The sequence below is a fragment of the Anolis carolinensis genome, chromosome 2, assembly GCF_035594765.1.
Source record: "Anolis carolinensis isolate JA03-04 chromosome 2, rAnoCar3.1.pri, whole genome shotgun sequence".
Taxonomy (NCBI): Eukaryota; Metazoa; Chordata; class Lepidosauria; order Squamata; family Dactyloidae; genus Anolis; species Anolis carolinensis.
Genome location: NC_085842.1, coordinates 194121194 through 194146143, shown reverse-complemented (window position 1 = coordinate 194146143; position 24950 = coordinate 194121194). Strand labels below are relative to the sequence as shown.

Genomic DNA, 24950 nt, shown 5'->3' with positions numbered 1-24950 from the left:
TGCGGCAAAATCCTCCCCACCCCCTCCCACCCCAATTTGGCTCTGGCCCTCTCCGGTTTTCTATGTGGCCAGGCTTTGCTAAAATGGCTTCCCTTTTAGGGAGACTCACGTTGTGTTGTGAGTGGTGGAGCATGGGGAGGGGAGAGAGAAGAGGTCAAGGGCTGGAACCTTGCAGGAAGGGAGGCTGGGGGAAATGCCATGGCTCCAGACTGAGGCGAGTTGGCTAAGATGTGTGTGTCTTAGACTACACTGACTTCAGCCCTTGCCAAATTTGTTTTCATGTGAGCTTTCAATTCACCCACCAAACCGAATAAAAAAAAGATTAAATAAAAGAAAGGCCCAAGGCCCCTCCTGCTGCAGTGAAGGCCGTGCTCAGGGAGTGGGGCGGAGATATGGCTCCAGCAGTGTCTGGGAGTGCAGCTTGGAGCTGGCTGGTCCGGGGACAATGAAGCAGACCTTGGCATCAGAGGTTTGGCAGAGAAGTGAGATTGGGTGGGGAAGGGGGGGATTGCACAGATGGTCTTGCCTTTATTTCACCCCAAAGGGAAAGAGGATGTTGAGCGGGGAAGAGAAAGGAAGGACTTGGAAGGGGGTTCCTGGGCTCCAGATGCACCCCATGCTATTAAGGGGAGGCTTTGCCTACTGACCCTTCTATTTGTGAAGCTGGGGTGTTTGTGGAGAGAAAGGCTGGGTGAGCAGCCCAGGAATGGCAAGAGGGGGAGGAAGCTGTGTGCCCATCCTGACTTCAGGAACACTGCCTGGCATCATTGGGTGCGAGGGGCCCAGGGACTCTGGGAACAGATACCCTGTTTGGGAGAAGCCAGGCAGCTGTGACAACCAGGGACTTTGGTTTACAAAGGAGATGTTGAGGGGGGAATCTCCCTGCTCTTTCTAATTCCCTACTCCTCCTTTTTTGGTTGCTTGATTTGTCATTTGAGAAAAAAGTCTCAGCTGCAAGACACAGGTGGAAGGCAAGCAAATATTGCACATCAAATGTAGACAGGGATCAAGATAGCTTCTGTTTCAAAGAAGAGATCTGGAAACCACCCCCTCTCCATATCTCCTCCCCACATGCTTGTGTGCATGGCTTAACCTAGAATTTGGGTTAAGATTTCAGGTGCTTGAAAGTGCTTTTGTTAAAGGCTCCAGCAACCCCTTATTGCGTGCTATGCTGATCATGCGTAGGTGAGATGTAGCTGCCTTTCTGCAGCTGGGCAGACTGTAGTGAAGTCCTGCTTCCTCTGTAGTGAGCAGTTGGATGTTGTGGGGCACCAGAAGGGGGAAACACAAGCCACCACTCTGCAGCTCTTTTCCATCGCCAACAAAGTGAGGCATTCTCTAAACTGCTATAGGCACTTTATGTATGCCAATTGGAGAGAATTGAGCCTTGCTCTTCCCATCTGTAATATAGGTCCTGTTAGTGGGAAATCTGGCTCTACAGAAGGTTTGGCTTACACTTCCCACTGACACCCATTTACACTGCCATATAATCCTGTTTCAACTGTATTATTATGGTCAGTGTAGACTCATATAATGCAGACTGAACTGCACTGAACTGGATTGTATGAGTCTGCACTGCGATATAATCCAGTTCAATGCAGGGCTGCTGTGAGTTTTCTGAGCTGTATGGCCATGTTCCAGAAGCATTCTCTCCTGACATTTTACCCACATCAAGGGAGAATGCTTCTGGAACATGGCCATACAGCCTGGAAAACTCACAGCAACCCAGTGATTCTGCCCATGAAAGCCTTTAATTGTTCAATGCAGTTAATCTGCATTCTGAAACTGGATTATATGGCAGTGTAAATGGTGCCACAGTCTTTTGTTGTTGGCCATAAGATACAGAGGACATTGAGTCTGGGAGGCTGGCAGCAAAATTTTTGCTAACCACCAGCACACTCAAATTATACCCAAAGAGGAGAGTAATTTTTAAGAGCCAAGTTTCTGTGTTTGTTGTTAACTACCCATTTCTCTTCAGGAGGAGGTCTGTGGCCTGATTTGTAAGTGCCATCACATGCCATGGGGGAAAGTACTTAGCATGCAATGATGGCATTCTGTGCAGGGCACCTGTTCAGGTTATGCTGGGATCTGGCTATTTGTACTTGCAATAGGAACTAATAGGGACTGAGCAGATCTAACATCCTCCTATCCTCACACTTTGTTTACCGGATATGATGGAACTAATAATGCATCTTCCACCCGTCAGGCTTGAATTCTAGAGTGACTGTGACAGCCCTTCTGAAGCTGCCTTGCCAGGAGTGACTCAGGACTTCATGGCTGCTATGTGACCACTGTAAGGTTATGCCATTTGTGGCAAGTCACACTCTGGACCTACTCTCCTCAGCTAGCAATGATGGTAATCTGAGAGTGGAGGGTTTTATTTCTCTAGTTGCAGTCAGATCTCTTTCTATTTACTTACAGGCATAGGAGTGAGAAGTCTGAGTCAGTTCTCCATCCTGCTAGAGCACTAGATCTGGTGGATTTCTTTGAGCCTTTGGGGGATTCTTGGTTGCCAGAGCTTTTAGAGCCCTTTCTGGAATAAAGTGATGACTCTGGTAGTTGTACAAAAACTTAGTAGAGCCATCTTGGACTGAATCAAGTGCATTTATCTGCTAGATTTACTGGGCAGTTGTGGGTGATAAATTGGTTAGGGCACCTTTGATCCTCCAGATATTTTTGTCTGCAACTCCACATCTCCCCCAATCATTGTGGTCAGTGGTATGACAAGCCTCAGTGCAATAAGTTTTCAAGGCTTTCAAATCTTTCTATGCATTTTCCCACCAAAAGAAGAATTAAGACCTTAAGAGGGAAGCTGGGAGGAATGTCTTGATCCTTCAAGTCTTACTTTGTAATTTTCTTGTTCAATCTTTAAATCCCGTATCACATACCCAATTGTTGTTATAATGTTCTAGAACTGGTTTTTTGGGTTTTGCCACTTTGAATGTCCAATTTGTGTCCATTTATCCCCTTGCATAATGATTGTTCTATTGTCAAATGTAGAGCATGGAGGGGCATTGCTAGCATAAGATGGTGTGTGCCATTACAGTTACACATTATAAAAGAACAAGTGAATGTACCTATGAGGAAATATTATTAGGTCCTGTAATATTACTTCCAAAGTAGATGTGGGGATAGTTGGCCCATGGATTTGTGTCAGGGACTTGTTCCTGCATTACTATCCATTCTATGCACCCTGAGGTAATGATTTTTCAAACATTTCTCCTTATTAGTTAAGGGGGGAAATGCACACAGGCGGCAGCCAAAATGAATAGCAACAGATAACTACCAATCTACTCAGTTTTAAATTTTGAATACAAATTTTCAAATCAAAAATTCTAAATTTCAGAATGAAAATTTCTCTTCACTGCTGTTCCTTAATTGTCTCATGTTTGGCAAGCATCAGATGTGGAATGTCGCAAGCTTTGACTAAACCTGGATAGTTTTTTTTAGAAGAATAAATATAATGACATGCTGAAGGGATTTGTAACTGAGCAGAAAATAGGGTGATCCCCTGGGATTCAGCACCTCATCCTACCTCTGCTCAAGTATGAATAGCATCACCCTGCCATTGTATTCATTCTTCATCCTAAGCTGCCACATACTTTTAAATGAGCTGGTGTCATATGTCAGTTACTAAATGCACTGTATTTAATACAGCCAAATACTGACTACTTCTAGATTCCATCTGTGAACTACAGTAAAATATCAGTTACAAAAGATTAAAAAGTAAAATAAAAAATGTAATCGGATGCCAGATATATTTGGGGAATAAATCTGTTTCATCTTTCACTCTGAAGCTTTGTTTGTACTACCTAAAAACATAAGGCTTCCTTATCTAAATACTTCCTTTTTAAATTCACCAATGTATGAGAAATATCTGCACACTCAACAATTTGCACATTGGAGGGAAATTCTGTGCTTTTGGAGATGCCTTGAATCATGTCCCCTCACCTCTGCAGTCTGAAGTGGCACAGGCTAAACACTGGCCTGTTACTTGAACAAGAACTAGGCAATGCATTTCTGTTGCGGGATAGCTGTTTCCTCAGAAGGGATGCAGATATTTGGGGGGGGGGGGGCGGGGCAAAATGAGAATGTTGCCTCTCCAAATAAGAATTCTGCCCCCTGTTAATTTTTTCTCAGTCCTCAAATTCCTAGCATTGCAGTGCATGAAACACTGAAAATCATTCACACATTAAACTTGCCTTGTGCTTTTAAGTTATTTCCAATACAGTACAGGGTTTTGTTCAGAGCGGGCTTGCCTTTGCCTTCCTCTGAGTCTGAGAAAATGTGACTTGCCCAGTTACCTAGTAGGCTGCCATGCTCCAGTGGAGATTTGAACCGTAGTCTCCAGAGCTGTGCTCAAACTACTACATCACATTGGCTCTAGAATTCCTATCTACTGTGCTCATGTTCCTCTAGTCACTCTGTCTGTCCCTTTTTATTGAATGCCTGAATTGTATTTCTAAATCTTTAATTGAGGTCTTAAGTTTTAAAGAAACTGAAGGAAAACCTAATTGGTGGAGCAGAAATCTTATTTGGGAAGGGTAAGGCCCTCACTCTGCCCTCTTTTCCCATAGTTACAAGCCTGGGCTCTTGCACATTTTACAATTATAACCCTATGACTCCTGTTTAACTGCCAGGGCTGCTTCCCCATGCAATCCTGGGGTTTGTAATTTGGTCAGATTAAATGACCTTTGAATTTTCAGGCCAGCCTAAGCCAAATTTGTATAGTGATTTGGGAGCTACACTCAGGATACATTCTGCCCAAAACTTGTTTGCATGCAGAGGTATTAAAGACAGTTGCTAAAATGTTCCAGTGAAGCATAGAAGTGAGATCAGGATAAGCACACTGTAGTTCTCTAGATATCCAGCTTTCATCAGAGGATGCAGGGTTAATACCCTTACATATTCTCTTAACTCTGCAGTCTTGGAAGTCAGAAAAGGCCTAATTTTTGAATCCAGTGGGCCAAACCCAACTGAAGAAAAGGGCAAATAGGCCTATTTTGATTGTGAAGAGTTGTTGCCTACTCCCTCCCCCCCCCCCCTTGTCAACTCTTGTCATGCCTAGCAAGCATAACCAATAGTCATATTCTAGCATAGCATTAGAGTCCCTTTGGGGAGATAGGGTGGGTTACAAATAAAGTTTTTATTTGTTGTTGTTGTTGTTGTTGTTGTTGTTATAGTTTTATGCTATATTAGAGTTTAGAAACATTATTTTTGTGGATTGCAGATCCCACAATGCCTAAATTTGCATGACTAATGGATTGTTGGTTATGTAAATAATAGCAACTACTGACCCTGTGAACTAGAGTCATCATTAGGACTGCAGAAAAGGCAGGTGGAGTTGGAGAGAAATGTGATTTGGACCTGTACCTCTTGGACTGAATATCATATCCACTCAAATGGTGAACAGAAGCTCTATTACTAGTGCTTAGAACTCTTATTATAAATTGCCATTCACTTTTGTGAGGCTCTAGATGTTCAGAGCCAAAGCAAATTGCAGGTTGGTAGATAAGGCTGAGGGACGGAGGGAAGGAGGGAGGCTAGCCCTTATTGTGGCAGTCTATTGGGCTGAGAGGGAGAATTGGCCACTCTGCCCATTCTCTGGCAGCCGGTCTTTGAGTAGTTATTATTCACTGGATCATCTCATTGTGAGGTGAGGAGCAGGGGGGAGGATTGTTCATAGCCCATTCTGTAGTGAGTGGGGAAGAGATATCAGTGATGCCTTGAATAGGAAGCCATGCATTTCATAGACCAGCTTGGAGCTGAGCCCTGGCGGGATCTGTATTGCATTTGATGGTGATTGATGGCTTCCAGTAATGGAGTGGTAGACACTTGGAGGTTGTGTGGGGCTAGAGCTGCGGCTCCCATCCACCTGGCAAAAGCGAAACTCAAGGGTGTCCTGTGGCCCATTGTGTCCACTGGAAAGAACTGAGTTTGTATCTTCCCATGCAGTGCTTGCTGACTTTGTGGGCTTTTTTGTCCTGAGGATCTCTTTTCTAACCTTTGGCAGCCGTGACCTGAAGCTTGATTCCTCTGGGTTGATGCTTCAGTAGGAATGTCATTCTTTTTTAATTTATTCTTGAATTCTTCTTCTTCTTAATTCTAGTAATTTTTCCCACTTTGAGAAAATGGTTGAAAACACTGCAGTTTTCATAAACAATTCACAGTGTGGGGCTTATTTTGTATAAAATACACATGTAGTTTGTGTGTATCATCATCATCATCATCATCATCATCATCTTTATATCTGGCCTTTCTCACCCATAGGGATTTGGGGAACCTAAAACAACACAATCAAATAACAATTTAAACGAAGCAAATTAAAAAATAAATATTGGTGTGTAGCTGTAAAGTTTAAATACAACTGAATACAAAAAATGCAATGAAATTACATTTAAAACTCACCATCCCTCAACATCCCACCCACATTTCCCCAATTGCTCTTCAGTGCTCCTCCAAATGCCTGCTGGCATATAAATGTTTTTATTTGCATGTGTATATGTGGAAAACAACATTCTATGAAACATCATCTTCTACCCAGGAAGTAATATTTCAGCACAAAAATGCTGTTTTCTGCACAGAACATAATTACATGCCAATTTTGTGCAGCATAAGACCCAAACTAAAAAAGTTCTCACCAATGCAGGATTAACCTTATCAGGGTTTCCTGACAGTTAAGAAATGTGATTCTCAATCATTTTCAAGTATTCTAAGTTTGAGGCAATTCAGACTTGATTAGGGAGAAGCAAAAGCCTTGCAATCTTTATCATTTGTAAGGGGATATTCTGGATCTAATTCCATTCTAATGAATACTGGACCCATATGCTTTCCACTGCACATTGTGCTAAGGAGCCATTTGGACCCTTGCGTTGTGAGTTTTTTAATGCAGATCTTGGTGTTCAGAGGTAGGGATAAGTTGTTTCGTTTGGACTACATTTTCAAGAATGTACAGTAGTACAGTAAAATTGTGTCATTTACATAAACTGGTAAAATCAAAACCTGCTTTTTTGAATGGGGGTGGAGATTAGTTTTAAGCTATGTATGGTAGAATTTGTGGAAATGGGATCCATAGATAGGGAGGGTCAACAATTCATTGGCCATTAAAGTCCAAAAGAGAGAGCTTTTCCAAGCTTGGCCTATTTTCTGCCTTATCCTTATTGTTCGGGTTGGACTTAGTTATAATTCCAGAACAGCTCTATAAGAACTGACTTTTCCTGTTTGATGGGTGGTTGGGAATCTGGACCATAGTAATATGCAGATTTTCCTAACAAAACAGTGTGCTGTAGGCCTTGAAAGCTGAACACAAGTTATCTAGGTGGAACCAGTGATGAGAAATCTGTGGTCCTCCAGAGGCTGTAGAACACCAATTCTCAGTGGCCTTAGCCAGCCTGGCCAGAGCTGTGACATGATCGAAGTCATAGTTCATCAACATTGGTAGGCCTGAAAATTCTCCATCCCTGGCCTAAGACAGTGCATGGCAACCCCAGACCTATACTCTCATGCTTGTCTCTTCTCTGTGCCATCTCTTTCTACCCAGTTGTGACAGATGGAAAGGAACAATTTAGAACCAGCCCTGAGTGGCTCTACCCAGACGTTGGTGAGAGTAATGGGAGGCTTGAATTAAAGATAAAGCAGCTTCCCCAGAAGGTTTGTAACAGCAGCAAAGAACTAAATAAATAAAGGCCTGCAATGCCGACAAGGCGGCCCTGACTGTACAAACAGCAATGGGATGTGGGACTTGGCACTGACAAAGCATCTGCTGCTGTGTGAACAGCTGGACTGCCTGCCACGTGGATGAGCAGCAGAGCCTCACTAGAGGGGCTCTGAAGAAGCCCAGGTGCCAACAGGCATATTGGTGGACCCACGTGGTTCCTTCTTTGCAGGCACTCATCAACTCAGCTTTTGAGAAAGGGTAGATGTATGTGGCTCCAATCTCCTGCTCTCTTGGAAGGAAACTGGGATCAGTCTTGGTTGGTGCCCTAAGCTGGATACAATCAATCATACAAGCTGCTTTGTTGTATGGTCACTTCCATCTTTGCTTGCTAGTTGGATTTTCCAGGCCAAAAACAAGGACAGGTGGCCCTCTACCCTAAAAAAAGTTGACCTCCATGGCCAAAAGGCAGGACCAGCCCAAGGTGTTTTGTTCCCTCAGGAAAAGCACACAATGGCCTAATCTTTCCCTATGCCATGGTCAGAAGCTCAGTGATCTGTAATATTGCTTCAGCACCTGAGGACAACAAGCAAGCTTAGATGATGTCTGATGGGTTGTGGGACACATACCTCTTTTCTCCAAGGTGGTGAGGGAGAAACATTCAAAAGATGGGCACTGCTGCCTTCCAGTATCTGTTGCCTAAGGCAGTTGTCTCACTATGCCTAAAGATAGGGTTGGTCCAGACCAAGAGAATATATTTCACTCCCTCAAAAGGATGCTGCCCTGCCCTGCAATTCTTAACTCCTTCACTGCAATGCATGGGAGCTGTCAAGAAAGGGACAGCACATTTTTGCTGTCCTCTGAAAAATTGTCTCCGCATATCTCAACCAATGTTTATAAGTCTGCCAACAAGGCCTTGTCAAGGTGATTTTCCTTTTTGGAGTGAAAGGAAGTTATTGTCTTAAACATAAACTTACAACTTCTGTTCCTTGAGCAGGCTATCCTACTGCTGACATTATGCTAAACACTGAAGAGGTGCTGCCTACTTAGCATCCCTTCCTCTCTGTGTTGTTTGTGTGCCAATTCATAGAATGTTAGAGTTGAAAGAGACCTCGTAGGCCATCCAGTTCAACTCCCTACCAAGAAGAAAGAAAATCACATTCAAAGCACCCCGACAGATGGCCATCCAGCCTCTGTTTAAAAGAGAAGGAGCTTCTCCATGCTATTCTGTTCTGTGAGTTGTACATTATTGCTTCCAGTGCAAAGATCATTGAAATATTACTTTTTGAATTATACATCCTTTAATCTAGGCCCCATGCTAGCTGAGGAATTCTGGGAATCACAGTCCAAATGATTACTATCCATTCTTTAACTCGGGATAATAAAGTTCGGCTGTAGAACCCCTCCTCATGCTGGTTGGGGAATTATGGGAGTAATAATAAAATAATGTTTCTAAGTGTTGTTGCTCTCTCTGTATCATAGGAGAGTGGGATCTTCTCTCAGCCCCCAATATATACATGCAGCTAACTCTCTTTGCCCCACCCTACTGCCTACTGTTCAGTAACTGGACCCCCCTTCTAAAAAGGGTGTGTGGCAGGCTCCCAAAGCTATTGAGCCAAGCCACATGACTCACACGGACACCAGCATTCACACTTCTTGGTGTCTAAAGGTCACTTGGACAGCTCAGGTAAGAGGTGGATTAGAAATCTGCCTTGTTTCAAATGGTTTATTCTGCATTTTATTACTGAACTCAGTGTGTAATCCACAGCCCATTGTAAACATGAAAAGTAAGGAGGTTGCTTGTATCCTAAGGGGAAGAGCAGCTAAAGTGGGAGAAGGGCTTCGTCATTTCCTTTTATAAATGATCTCCCTTACTCTTTCCAAGAAAACCCAAGCAGCTTTTTACTTCATAGGTGGAACATTGTGACGACAAAAGGGAATGGGTTAAACTGTTTATCTCCACTGATAGGTATTCTAGTCCAGACTGAAGCCTCCTACTGTTTTCATTTTTACAAAACTACTAGCTGTGCCCAGTCACGCGTTGCTGTGGCGAAGTCTGATGGTATGGGAAATAAAGTATTGAGGAATTGGTGGTAGTTAAGGTCAAGGGTAATATTCACTTATCCAATGTTCTGCCGGCCTGTTTATGTTGGATAAGTGAGACTGTACTGTATATTGATAATCTTATATTATCTGTTTAGAACTGGATTATATGAGGCCCCTTCCACCCAGCTGGATAAAATGCACACTGAAGTGGTTTATATGGCAGTGTGGAGCCAATATAATCCAGTTCAAAGTAGATAATATAAGATTATAAATGGGTTATATAGCTCTTTGGAAGGCCTTTGAGTCTACAGTGCCATATAATAAAATCTGATAATCTGTATTTTATAGGCAGTGTGGAAGAGGCCTAACTCTGCCTGTCCCCTGGGCTGAGTAGGTTTCTAGGAGACCAAGTGGGCAGAGCTTAGCCCTCTAAATGGCAGCAATTGGATAAAAAGAATTATTCCTCTCCCTCTAATTAGGATTTTATTTTTCTTTTATTTTTGTTGTATCAACCTAGAGGCGTGGATGATGGGTTGTGTTGTCAAATTTCGAGGTTGGGGGGCCTGTAGTTTTGTTGTTTTGTCGGTCGCCAGGATTCCATCACTCTTTTATATATATAGATTAGTAAAACATTACTTTGAAAACTATGCTCCATGTCTTATGTCTGGTGCTAAAGTCCTAGAAACTGAAACTCCTTTGTAAAATTCCATACAGATGCTTCCTATATGGCATTTAAGATATAGGCAGAACATTGTTTCTTGGTTGGGGGGAGGGGGGTTGCATGATTAATCCCTTTCTTAAGTTGCAACTCTTTGCGCTGCATTCTGAGTGGGGGGATTTTTGTGGGATTGGGGGTTTGTTTTTTGGAAGCCTGACTAGTGCTGACTCAAGTGGAACAGTGATTTCCTGTTTCTTAGTTACATCCAAAATTTACTTGTTTTCTTCATTATTTTGCATTATTTTTATTTTATTTTGTGGATGAGCATTAAGCTGCTGGCTCACACCCAAATTGTATAGTGAATCTTTTCCACTCTCAGGGCCTTCTTAATAGTGAGATCACTTAGCCTTTCATACACTATTTTGTATTTCTATTTTATTCCTGCCAAGTTATCCAAATTTATCATGGCCACTTTGCATTCTAATCCTATACTCAAAGGAGTTCACAATTCTTCCTAATTTTGTGTTGGATTTCTGTGACTGCCCATAGAGATGGGTCATTGGTAGAAATGTTCATTTACCCTGAGCATCAGAATAGCTAGTCTCTTGTTGTGGTGCCTGTTACCACTTCCCAGTTTGACAGCAAACCTTAACAGAGGATTATCTACAATGTGGATTTGCACAAGTCTTATTCCGTGAACTATTTATTTAGTGTAGTTTGCTTTGATTGCAGGTTGCTTTTCAAGTGCTTATGCACAGAGATGGCATTTGAGAGCTCAGTGAGAAGCAGAGGGCACTCCTAGAAACTCAGTGGGGTTTGCAGGTGCAGGTTGAGTCTTTCTTATCTGAAATTCTTGGGACCAGGAGTGGATTTTTTTGGTTTTTAAAATACTTGTATTTGTGTATATATACACACAAATGAGAGGTCTTGGAGATGGGAAACAAAGCCTAAACAAAAAGTAACACATGTTTCATATACATCCTTTGTAGCGGATGGGCCAAAAGTCACAAAGGGGTTTCAATATTTAATAACACCTGTATTTTTATTTACATTATAGCATCATATATGAGGTATATATAGGAAACAAACCTACATTAAGTATGAAAAATCAAGTCTTGTAAATGGCGCTCAATGCCATAGCATCACATACAGAATACATACCAGATCCTTTTGTGACTATTGGCCTACCATGTATCCTGGGGGAGAAGAGTGGTATATAAATAAATTAATTAAATATATAAATATATTTACATGAAGGTAATTTCATACAACATTTTAAAATGTTGTGCATGAAACAAAGCTTGGGTACACTGAACAAAAGCAAAAGTGTCACTGTCTCTGCATGTGGACCATTTCAGATTCTGAAGTATTTGGTTATTTCAGATAAAGAGTGCTCAATTGGTAGCTGAAAAAGCAGCAGTGTTTTTCAACAGGGGTTATTTGAGGGGGGGATTAGTAATTTATTTTCATAGTTCATGCTAATTGGAAACAGGGATGATCTGGTGTAGTCCTCAAACATTTTAAGCCAAGGGCTAGTTCTCAGCTCCCTCAGGCTGTTGGGGTTTGAAAAAAAAAAGGAATTCCTATACACATTGCACATATCTTATTTCTAGTGGAAAAAAGAGCAATACAATCTTTAAAATGAAGAGCAATTTTAACCAACATAAATTTACCAGTATTTCAATGAAAAGTGTGGGCCTGCATTTGGATGATGAGATAGTCAAGTGAATTCAGATTGTTGTTGTGTGTCTTCAAGTTGTTTCAGACTTAGGATAACTCTAAGTATAAAGTGTAGGTCAGGGGCTGAGTAAATGACCTTGGAGGGCCACATCTGGCCCACGAGCATCTCTAATCTGGAGGAATACATTTCTAACATCTCTTTCCTTGGGTATTCACTCAATCCTGATTACAGCTGGATTGGAACAACCGCCCCCTAGAGGCAGACCCTTGTATCCCAGGCCTTGTTCACCAGCACAGGTTGGGCCTGGGGATGCTCTGGAGGGCGTTGAGGCCCTTTGGCTGTGCGTGTGTCACACAACCAAAACGAGAAAACACAAGCCATAGTGTGGACGCACCTAAGGGGTGAATGTGGGGTAGGTGGTTGGGGGCTTGGAGGCTGATTTCCCCCTCATTGCATTAATCACCCGGGATTCATTGCAAATAATGGAAGATGGTGCTAGATCTGTTGCTGGGAAAATCAGCTCTTCTCCCTTAGGCCACCCTTCACTGCAGGGGAAAGGTTGAGAAAGATGCCTATTAAGCCCATGCACATTGGCTGGATCTACACTGCCTTAGAATGCAGTTTGAACTTTACAAAAGTTCGGGTTAGGCTCTTATGATACACTTCAGTGCGGTTCAAACTGGATTGAACTGACCCTCTAATTCAATTCAAGCTGCATTACACCGCAGTGTAGCTCAGTCTTAGGCCCCTTCTACACAGCCATATAACCCAGAATATCAAGGCAGAAAATCCCACAATACCTGATTTGAACTAGGCTATTTGAGGGCCCTTCCACACAGCCATATAACCCAGAATATCAAGAGAGAAAATCCCACAATATGTTTTGAACTGAGGCCCCTTTCACAGAGATGTATAAAATGCCACATTATCTGCTTTCAGCTGTTTATATGGTAGTGTGGGCTCAGATAATCCAGTTCAAAGCAGATATTATAGATTATCTGCCTTGATATTCTATGGGACTTTATTCTAGCCACCCCAAAAAAACGCGAGTCTAAACTGACTCTCTAATGCAGTTCAAACTGCAGAAGGGCCTTGGGATCCTTCTACAGTCATATAACTCAGAATATCAAGGCAGAAAACCCCATATTATCTGAGTGTGGACTCTGATAACCCAGTTTAAAGCAGATATTGTGGGATTTTCTGCCTTGATATTCTGGGATATAGGGCTGTGTGGAAGGGCCCAGAGTTATCTGAACCCACACTGTCATATATTCCAGTTCAAAACCGATGATGTGGGATCTTCTTCAGCAGTGTGGAAGGGGCCTAGGACATTGCTCGCCACCCTAAGAATAAGGAGCAGGGAAACGCCCTCAACCTCGCCTCTTGTTCATCACAAAAATAGCCATTTTGCTCTCTTTGGCTTCCCAGGACTTTCCTCGGGCTACGGTCCTTCCCCGCCTCCCGTTTTCTGGCCGTGGCGAGGCCACGTTCCTGCCCCACAGAGCCATGAGGTTTCCGTGGGACTGGACCGCCTGCGCTCTCTGAGGCCCTTTTCCACACAGCTGAATAAAATACCACATTATCTGCTTTGAACTGGGTTATATGGCAGCGTGGACTCAGGGCTTTTCTATACAGCCAAATAACCCAGAATACCAAGGCAGAATAACGCACAATATCTGAGTGTGGACTCGGATCACCCAGTTGGAAGCAGATATTGTGGGATTTTCTGCCTTGATATTCTGGGATATAGGGCTGTGTGGAAGGGCCCTGTGGTATCTGAGCACACTGCCGTATAATTCAGGACAATTTTGATTTTATATAGCTGTGTGGAAGGGCCCTCAGACAACGCAGTTCAAAGCAGATATTGTGGGATTTTTTGCCTCGGTCTTCTGGGGTATAGCGCTGTGTGGTAGCTCTTCCCGCCTTCGCCCTCCGTTTCCAAGTGGAAGCGCCTTGAGCGCAGAAGTGAGGAACGGACAGAGGAGGGGAGGGTCTCGTCTCTTGTCCTCGCCATCGCACGCTCCTTTTGCTTGTCAAAAAAAAAAAAAAAGCAAGGAGCAAAAGCAGGCCTTGTGCTCAGGTGGCCTTGAAGGGGAGCCGAGAGCGGGCCTGGCCTTTTGGGCGAGCAAACGCGGGGAGAAGGGTCATTCGGGGAGACCTCCAGTCCTGTTCTCTCTCTATTTTGAACCTGAAGGGAGACGGCGCGAGGGAGGGCTGGCAAATCGAAAACGTGGCGCCCCCCCCCCCCCCCCGCATTTCGAGGCGCGCGACATTTCATTGACGAGCTGCCCTTCGGAACTTAAAGTGCGCCTAAAGGTGAAGCCTGGCACCTTCCGTTGGGAAGCCTGAGGTGTCCCTCTCCTCTTCTTTCCTCAGAGGGAGAGCGGTGGGGGGGGGGGGGGGGGGGAGGAAGGAAGGGGCAAAAAAGGAGAGAAAGGGCGCCGGCTCTCCCCAGAGGTTTTGGCGCCAAGGGCTGGCTGGCTGGCGCGCGCTCCCTGCTCGCCTCGCACGAGGCCGACCTTCCTCCCCTCGCAGAAAGAAGGGAAATCAGTGAAAGCAGGCTGTCTTTGCCCCTCCTTGGTTTGGTTGCCAAAGGAGGCTTCTTCCTGCGGGAGGGGGAGGGGGCAAAGCCTCTCCTTGCCCCACACAGGCCTCAGGACCCTAAAGTCCTCCCCCTCATCTCGTATTTGGATAGACACTGTTCAAGCGGGCAGCGGAGGCTTATGCCATGCATTATAGAGGGCCATGTTGCTTCAGAGCAGCACCATTTGGATGTCCAGCCTGAGTGCGCCCGAGGCCTGTTCCTCCCTCCTTCTCTCTCCAGCCCAGTCCCCTTCCACGCCGTCCTATATCCCAGAACATCACATTTACTGAGTGTGGACTCAAATAACCCAGTTCAAAACAGACATTGCAGGATTTTCTGCCCTGATATTCTGGGCTATAGGGCTGTGTGAAAGGGCCTTAAGATAACCCGGTTCAAAGCAGATATTGTGGGGTTTTCTGCCTTGATATTCTGGGATATAGGGCTGTGTGGAAGGGCCTCCAGTCCCCTTCCACACAGCCCTATATCCCAGAATATCCAGACAGACAATCTCACAGTATCTGCTTTGAATCCACACTGCCATATATCCCAGTTGAAAGGGGATGATGTGGGATTTTATTCAGCTGTGTGGAAGGGGCCAACGCTGCACCGTTTGGACGTGCGCCCCGAGGCCTGTTCCTCCCTCCTTCCGTGCTCTCCAGCCCAGTCCTAATGGGGAAGAATGCCTGCAGTTGAGCCCTCTCTGAAACCTCCTTCCCTTCCCAGCCCCTGCCTTATCACCCCCCTTTCATCCCGGTGCTCCTTTCCCTCCCTTTCCCTTCACGGATCACTCTCGATCGAGGTGTCGGAAAGAAGGAGAGATCTGGGCGAGGTAGTTGGCCTCCTCCTCCTCAGAGATCGTGAATATCAGCTTCAAAGGAATCTCAAAACTTCCTCGCGAAGCCAGGCGGAGAAACGAAAGAGGGTGTGTGTATGTGTGTGAGTGAGTGCACCGCGCGTGTGTGTGTTGCCGAGTGGGAGGGAGCTCCAAAGCTGAACTGCCCCCCCCCCTTGCTTCACATACACATACACACACTCCCTCCTTCCTTCCTTCCTTCTCCTCCCGAGGCAAAAGTGCTCTCCGTTCCAAACTTTGTCTAAACTTTCACTTTCAGAGCGCCGAGGCGGGGTTACAGACCAGCATGGAGTAGCAGAGAGAGGCGAGGAAGGAGAAGAAGGCAGAGAAGGAGGAGAAGCCAGAGGGAAGGACGCCGCCGCCGCCGGAGCGATGCAGCCGTTCGCCTGCTGAAACACCCCCCCCTCCCCAACACACACACCTCTCCACCGAAATCTCGCGAAACCGTTGGGCTGTTTTGTTTTCTCCGCCACCACAAACAAAACAACACCAAGTCACAAAGTCACCATGTACTCCCCATACTGCCTGACACAGGTAACTAACTAATCCTTGGCTTATCTTGGGGAAAAGGGGGGGGGGGGAGAAGGAGCGGGCGGCTTTTTTTATGAGGGGGGGGGCGTGTTTCGCGTGTTTCCCGCGCTCCCCATTTCTGGGACAAACTCCCGTGCATGCGCGGCTTTGGAGGAAAGGGAGGGAGGGTCGCGTTTGGCGTGTCTGCACCCCTCTTTCCCCCCGCCCCACTTCCTCCCCAAACTCCCCCCTGATTCATTTCCCCCCCCTTTTTTTTTTCTGCCTCTGCAAACCCCCTCCCTTTCTTTTCCGCCGGGTTATTTCTGTCTCCTTGCGTGGTTTTGCTGCGGGAAGGGAGCGAGAGAATAGAATGCCTTCCTCCCCTCCGCGAAGAAAAGAGAGAGAGAGAGAGTGGTGGCATCTTTCCAAGCTCTTTGTTATATTCCCCTTCTTGCACATGGGTTTAGGAGTTCAGAAAATGGCGCGCCTCCCAAAATTTATTTCGAAAACGTCAAGAAGGAGGCCCGCGGGTGTTTTCTTCTCCCTCTCCTTCTCTCGCACGGAGTGTGTGCATCGGAGGGAGCGGGAGAGGAAAGCGAAAACCCGGCTGGAGGGGAGAAGGAGGGAAGGGGGGCCATCAAGGGGGGGGGGGTTGTGTGGCGGGCGGATGGGTGGATGGACGGACAGAGAGCGAGCGACAGAAAAGTTTTCTCAAGTTAAGGCGTGGCGTGTCTGTCCCCTCCTTGGCACATCCGAGGTGTCCTTATGGGGGGAAAGATGGGTCCCCATCTCCCTAGGCAAAACCTGGTCCGGGAAGCAAAGAAGGAAGAGGAGTGGAGGAGGAGGAAAGGAGGCCGCGGGGTAGAATCTGCACGCTTTTGGCGGCAATTGGCCCCAACCTCGACCCCGCTCTCGCCGTCTCAGGGATTTTCCTGTCCATTTCAGTTTGGATTTCTGTGGGATTTTTGTTTGTTCTCCTATACCTCAAACCCAAGCAGGGAGGGGACACCGATACCCTGACATACACGTTGTCTCTACCTTTATGGAATGTAGTTGGAGTGCGATAGAGAAATTGTAAAGCGGGGGGGGGGGTATGGTGCAGAAGGGAGGGAAGGGGGGATCAGCTCTTTTGCATTTTTGTCTAACCCCGCGAGTGAAAAAATCGGCGCCTTTAGGGCCCCTTCCACACAGCTGAATAAAATCCCACAATATCAACATTGAACTGGAATATATGGCAGTGTGGACTCAGATAACCCAGTTCAAAGCAGATACTGTGGGATTTTCGGTCTTCATATTCTGGGTTATATAGCTAAGTTGAAAGAGCCAGCTCCGCTCTTTTCCGCTGTCTTCCCCAAGGGGGGAGGTAGAGTAAAGTCGGGACAGTTGGGATCTCCTCCTCTCTCCGCCCAGTGGCCCTTCCAGACAGGCTCTTTATCCCAGGGCCCTTCCACACAGCCCTATATTCCAGAATATCAAGGCAGAAAACCCATAATTATCTGAGTGTGGACTCAGATAACCCAGTTCAAAGCAGATATTGTGGGATTTTCTGTCTTGATATTCTGGGATATAGGGCTCTGTGGAAGGGCCCTGGGCCCACACTACCATATATTGCAGTTCAAAGCAGATATTGTATGATTTTATTCAGCTGTGTGGAAGGGCCCCAGGTCCGTGCCCCGAGGATTTGGGAGCAGCATGGAGGCCGATGCGGCTGCGGAGAAGGAGGGAAGACTCCCCTTAGGCAGGTTTCGCGGGAAAAGAGACAGAACCCCCTGACTCCAAGCGCTATCGAAGTGGATGGGGGAGGGCAGGAAGGAAAATAAAGGAACCCAACACGGGACGGATCGAGGGGAGAAACTTCTCAGGGAGGACGAAAAAGGGTTTGAGCGCCACAGCCTCCGTCGCCGCCTTTCGCCTCCCAGACCTAGTAGAGAAGTCTCTCTCTCTTTTTGTGTGTGTGTGTGGTAGAAATGACTTCTAGATAAGCATGGATCTGCCTTCCCCTCTCCTCCGTCCCTGCCGGCAAATCACGGGCAGCCCTTCCTTCCTTCCCGTGTCAGGACCCAGTTGTTCCCCGTCCCCAAAAGCCACCAAGTGGGCGCCTGGTGGCCTCTGGAAGTTTCCCCTCTCGGCCCACTCACTCTCCTGCTGCGGGGACTCCCTTCGCGCGCTTCTTTGCCTCGCGAAACCGCAGCGAGCGCTCCCTTCGAGTCAAGTCGCGCGTGTTTATATACTTTTCTAGAGAGGGAATCTCTTCATAGCGGTGTCCGCCTCACCTCACCCCACCTCCCTTATAGCCCAGGTTACCTTAAACATTGCCCTCCAGCTCCTTACGCCCGCCACCTCCTCCAGTTAAATTTTGCACTTCTTCCCCAAATTAGGCCCCTTCCACACAGCTGAATAAAATCCCACATTATCTACTTTGAACTGGAATATATAGCAGTGAGGACTCGGATAACACAGTTCAAAGCAGATTTTGTGGGATTGTCGGACTTGATCTTCAGGGTTATATGGCTGTGTAGAAGGGTCGGTAGATTAGAAAGCCTTGTCCTTTTTGCCTCTTTGTGCGGAGGCCGTTGAAGTACAGACTCAGGGCACTTCCACACAGCCATATAACCCAGAATATCAAGGCAAAAAAATCCCACAATATCTGCTTTGAGGTGGGTTACCAGAGGGCCTTTCCGCACAGCCATATAACCCTGATATCAAGGCAAAAAATCCCACAATATCTGCTTTGAACTAGGTTACCTGAGTCCACACTGCCATATATTCCACTTCCAAAGCAGATAATGTGGGATTGTATTCAGCTGTGTGGGAGGGGCCCCAACAGTCCCAGAGGGATGGGATTATTCATCCCCCCCCCCAAAAAAAACCCCACACTCTGCATACCATCCAACCCTCTCTCCGGATCCTGGGTTCTTCCAGATAATGTAGGCCTGCTTTTGGGGCATCCTTTGGTGCAAAGAAGAGGCTCTGTAGCAGGGAAATGTCCTGGAGATGTTTGTAGGAGAAGATAAATTTTGAGAGATGAGAATAAGGGCTTTTTTCACTTCTGCCCATATGGTTTTATCCATTTATATATTACTGGTCGAGAGGTAGGCCTTGAAAACCACTTATGACTTGTGTGTATTTCAACAATTGTGGAGGCTGGTGTTGTTCACAATCTTATTTAGTGCTTGAGGAAAGAAAAGTTATTTGGGCATGTGAGGGCAGGAATAAATTTTACCTTGCAGATTGGTGACAAGCAGGACATCTCTCCTGAAAGGTTCCTCACCCCGTTATTGTGGATACTTATAATCTGAGCAGCACCCATGGTACATTGTTGTACAATAGCCTTACAAAATAGTGGCAACATGCGAGAGAAGTATCTTTTTGTAGAAATGAGTTATGCATAAGCTTGGGCCTGCCTTCCTGCTTTTGGATGTTGACTGTGAGAGCATTCATGGCTTGTGAGCACCAAACGTAATATGCTCACATTGCACAATACTCTTTGAATGTGATTTTCCTGCTTCTTGGAAGGGGGTTGGACTGGATGGCCCATGAGGTCTCTTCTAACTCTATGATTCTATGTTGGAGTGTATAAAATATGTGTATTATGTCCTCACATTCCTTTAACTGCAAACACACAAATATTATGAGCGCACACACACACACACACACACACAAACATGGGCGACTCTATTAAAGGCGAGAAATGGTACATATTCAAATACTTTGGTAAGGATTTACAGTGTATATTACTGCCCGTTACCAATAGTGGCCACTTTTTTGTGCTTTCCTCTAAGATTATTTTGCGTTGCTGATCTAAAGTTGTGAGGCTGACACAACTGAAAGCAGTATCTAAATAATTAGAACGGAATGTGAATGCAACAAGCAAGAATAAAATATTATGAAACAGATACAAAATAAAAGTATGTAAATTAAAAGCTTACCAAGAGAGAATTTAATTTAAAAATGGATATGGAGGTCTTTTATGAAATGTATTTTGGTTCATCCCTTTTGCAGGAAAAAAAACCCTCTCTGGAGTGAATTAAGAGTACAATTTCTGATTCTTGAAGTATTGTGAACTGGACTGTGAGACTGGTTCATCTTTTCCCGCCAATCTCCATAAATGACTATCTGTTTTTTGTTTATCTCAAGTTTTACAAAAAGCAAACTCGGGCCCATATTGTTTTGCCGTGGCCTGCTTACCCAATTTAAGGGATCCTGGACAGATTGCAAAATATTAAAACTTAAATAGGCCTTAGTGAGTTAAAAGTATATAGAAATATTCAATTGGGGGATAAAATACTAATTGCTAACTCAAGAAATGTGTATATATTTCATTTGGTTGAAACAGTGGGTCTCAGGCTGTGATATTGATGCAGTGCAAGAACTTGTGTTATTATTTAGCTTGTTATCTATTCTGGAGTAGACCAGTATCTTTCTCTCTGCCTGCCTATCTTTCTAGGCCTGTGTGCTAAGAGAATTTAAGGAGGTGTTTTTTGAAAAGAGGATTCCTTGTGCTGCTCGGGTGTTCCATTCTTTGCTTTTTGTCTTGCCCTTGGGCCAGTGCCAAGGCAGAGAGTCCCGTTTCATTTCTGCTTCTGGGAAGGAAAACCTTGTGCTCCTTTAAAGAGTTGCCCTTTATTTGTGCCCGGTGAATTAAACAAACCTGGCTTGATCCATGGCAAATGTCCTCAGTAGATAAGAGAGGTTTTTTCCGTCTCCCTCTTTGAACTTAATTTCTTTTGTTAAGATTCTTAGGCCTGGTGTTCTGTTTCCCTTGTGGATATTCATGACTACCATCCAAATCACCCGTCCCATTCTCAGCTCTCTGTGGCACCCATTTTTCCCAGGCAGCATTCCAGTGGTTCACAGGATGCATCTCAGACCAGAAGGGGGTTAACTGAGAGTCTGATCCTGCCCGCTCAGGCTGACCATAGTTGCTGCTTACACAAACTGGGCCTGATCCAGATTCTGCCTCTGCCTGTGAAATGGGAGCTTTGCTGGAACAGTCCCGGACTTGCACTGGGGTGCCAGGCAGCCGAGTTTTGCCCAAGTTGCAGGAATGCTGCACACAGGGCTGAAAAAAGTTTCTTGTTGTTTCTTCCAGATTGTGGAAGTGCTGTGTTTATTCTGCGGTGAAACACTGGACACTTTTACACACACACCGTGTTCCTTCATTGAACCTGGTTCCTTTTCTCTTCACCTCAGAATATTGCTTTCAGGCAGATGAGATTTTAGTTTTTCAGGGATCAGAAAGTAGATTAATATTTGTCTTAATTTGTGGTTTGTTACCATGGGCCATTACAAAACAACAATAAATATTGGCAACACAGTACATATTAACCTAGTTTTAAAATTCAATTTGACTTGTACAAACCAGCTACAGCAGAGTTGAGACAATTGATGTGGCTCTGGAGATATTCCTCAAGATGCTCTTCGAAATCTTCTTTGCCACGGCATCATAAAGAGCTACAGTTGGTGTTCCTACAGAATCAGCGTGCAGTTTTTCTCCCCATGGGGTGGGCAGCAGGTTGGGATTGTGCAGCTAACAGAGAGTGTGTATGTGCAAGAAGCAAGAAGTGTTTTTTATATGATTTTAAGATACATTTTTATATTATATTATTTTATATTATTATTTGTTTGCTATTGACTGGGTTCAGGCACTTGTCACGTCTAACATTATGGAATGCGGAGACCACATAAAATAAAAAGAAGCTATTGGCCATCTTAAATGCATCTGAAAGGGCCCAAAGATTTGGCTAATGGTTATAGTAAATTTACACCATTATTTATGTTATGTTGCCATGATATTATGTCTAGGTAGACATGCAGCTATAACATAATCATAGATGCCTTGCAAAATAGACACATAGTTGAAGTATTGTCATGGCAGAGTATGTATAGTGTACAAAACTATGTTCTGTTGTCCCAGGCCCCTTTACACTCAAGATAAGTTACACTGTTCTTTCTGAGGAGCACAGCCTATCACTTCTTGCAGTACTGCAGACAGTATGACCCTCTTGCTGCCCTGGTATTGGCAGCAACAATGGAAGGGATACTGTGGGGGCATGGAGTATGTTATAGCTGGTTTTCAGCTCTAAAAAAATCCTGCTGTCCCTAATGGGTTCTTGAGTCACTAGAGCAACTCTAGAACAACATTTTTATTTTTGTGCTTAAATACGCAAAACATTGGATGGAAATGCTAATGGTGCCGTAGAGCTGTCTGTGGGACTCATACCCATCCATATTGCACATATATATCATATATTCAAGGCACGATATTAAGAAATGACCGGACAATATTAGTTGCCCATTACAAAAGGTAGGTCTCTGTGTGCCAGTTTCTAGGAAGATGAGTGTGTGGTGCATTTTTGTATAGTCAGTATTTTCTGTGTACATATGTTTTTATGGAATTCACGTACATATAAAAACAGATTAATTATCTGTTCATTCTTTCAAAATATAAGCATCAGTTGCAAGTGAAGGCTGTTTTGAGGCAATTATAAGAAATTCAGTTACAAAACAGAAAAGGATTGCAGGTCCATTTGCATGTCTACTATTTTTCTTTATTTCATAGATATTTAATCAGTGAATGGTTATAGTTCTCTTGTCACACTAAAGTAAAATGTTCACTATAATGAACATAATTTATTTTTGAGTAGTCATGGCATTATTATAAGTCTGTCTTAATTTACACAATGTTCAAGATTTAGGCCATATAAATGGCAGTTAAATGCATAAATAAAATACATAGAAAACTGATCCAAATAAAAAAAGGATACGCCCAGTATTTTCCGAGGTTTCTTCATCCCTACCATGACATTTGGACAGTAAAGGGTAGCTAAAATCTCACACAGTGGATGGCTACTTGTGCTAATACTACTAATACTCTCCTTTTTAAAAAGCTTTGATATTTAAAGACAAAACTTTGGAAAATGCCATTGTTTGCCAACAAGGGACCTGAACTGCAAAAACAAATGAGCTAATGCTGTCCGGCCTATCGCTTTTTCTGGCTCCGTTTCAAGAGACTGCAGTAGAAAAATATAAGATCGTTCAGCAGTGCTATAGAGAATTCGCCTTCTTTATCGAGCTCTTCTCTGTAGGATATGACGGTGCCCTGCACTAGATTCCTTTGGCTCATTTGGGAGAGTTCTCCTGAATTCCACTGCTTCTGGTTTTCTCCCTATAGCTGCAGAACTGATTCTTTCATTACCTTTCCTTTTTTATTTTTTGATAACGGAAGGACCTCTGCTTGTGAGTGACTATTAAAAAAATTAGCAACAAAGTTTAGCTTATACATAGTGTCATGGAGTCACCTGATCAAATCAATCAAACACTTCAGAAGACATGGATGTTCTTTTCTCCTTGTCATTTTTAAAATTTCCCTGTGTTTCTCAAAGAAATCATATATTTGATAAACCACACAGTTTCACTTTACTTTTCAAGATTGCAGCAGGGAAGCAGAAGTGTCTTAAATTTTTCCCTAAAAATACGAGGCATCAAAATTAAATTCCATATGTTTAGTGTTGTGACCTGGAAGGGAAGAATTCCTGACTTTGAGAGGAATAGAAAGTATGAAGATATATGCATACACAAGGCAAAAAGAACAATGCACTGAATAACAAAGGGGTCTGGAATTAGTGAGCCAATAAATAAACATTTATGCAGTGTTGAGACGAGCATTCAGGTGAGTTTACAAACAATTCATTAAGATATTTATAAACTTTCACAGTTTGGGGCTATCAATAGAAACTTAATTGTAAACTGTAAACAACTTTTTCTGTGAATGATAAAATGAAGTTTTTAAATACATTATAGCATATTTTTTTGGTTTGCTTTCATTTATTGATTTATGGACACCAGAAGCTTACAATGGTCACCAGAAGCTTAGAATGACTATTTCTGCTGTATCAATCTTCAAATGTGTTCCCTTTCATTGTTAGGGGATTTCCCCCTCTCTAAAAGTTTGTGGAATGTTTTAAAATAGTTGTTTATCACACTAGGATACATTAAAATGTGTAATAAGGGGTGAGAGTGAACATCTCAGGGCAACGGCTGCATTTGTGCATCACTTATAAAGAGTCAATAAATTAATGAGCAACCTGTGTGCATCAAGATTAAGGAATGCTCAGTAGGATGAAGTATACGTAAATGCATAGGACGTTTGTGTATAGTGCACATCTCTCTCTGTTTAAACTGTGGGAGAAAAAACAGATGCAGAAGCCCAGAGAACCTTGTTGACCATGTGGCTGCTGCTGTAGCAGAATGCACTCTGTGTGTGTATATGTATGTGTACAGTGTAATAGGCCGTACTGATTCTATTCTTTTCATTGGTTTCTGTCATTTGGGGTAATAAATACATTTGCCACATGACAGATTTAGAAATGATGCCTAGTTTTTCATAGGGCAGCTCTAGAGTAAAGGTGTGCATGTTAGAGCCACAGGTAAGAAACTTGCATGCTCATAAATTCAGATATAGTGCACAACAGTATGTATATCTATAAAGTGAATACTTACTGGCACAATGCTTTCTGTTTTTTTCTTGTTGTGTATAAATCTTAAAGTGAGGCAAACTGTAAATATGTGTACATACATGCAGTGTTTCTGAGTTGCACATTTTGTGCAGTTATGTAGATTGAAATATGTGGCAGCATGTAATTGATTTGAACATGTGTGCAGTGGTTGCTCATCGGGAGGATTTTGCTCCTTTCTTTTCTGGTAATTGTGAGCCAGGAGTTTCATACATATTTGTATGTGTGGATTCTGATTTTTCGAGTGGCTTCCACAAACTTCTGTTGGATCTGGCAGGCAGAATGTCAGCCCATATGCCTAAAATCTATGCATGGAGACTTGTTTATTTGAGCTCTGATTCTCCAAATAACTCATTTATCCAGAATGAGGTCATGTTCCCAAGCGTACAGCAAATATGGCAAGAAGCACTCTGCTTAGCCCGGCCCCTGCTCATCTTCATTAAATCCA

General features: G+C 44.0%; 1 protein-coding gene across 12 annotated transcripts in view; it reads left to right on the top strand.

The window, feature by feature from the left end:
• nfix (nuclear factor I X) overlaps positions 1 to 24950 on the top strand; it is a 303800-nt gene that overhangs the window by 57412 nt on the left and 221438 nt on the right. For 9 of the 12 annotated variants that reach the window (XM_062971451.1, XM_062971462.1, XM_062971459.1 and 6 more), the window contains one exon: positions 15736 to 16010. In XM_062971451.1, coding sequence (XP_062827521.1) covers positions 15984 to 16010 — 27 coding nt within the window. In that variant the 5' untranslated portion in view covers positions 15736 to 15983. Of the gene's footprint in view, positions 1 to 9325; positions 9342 to 15398; positions 15546 to 15735; positions 16011 to 24950 lie in introns of those variants that run through there. The other 3 variants (XM_062971454.1, XM_062971452.1, XM_062971453.1) reach the window with 3 other exon arrangements.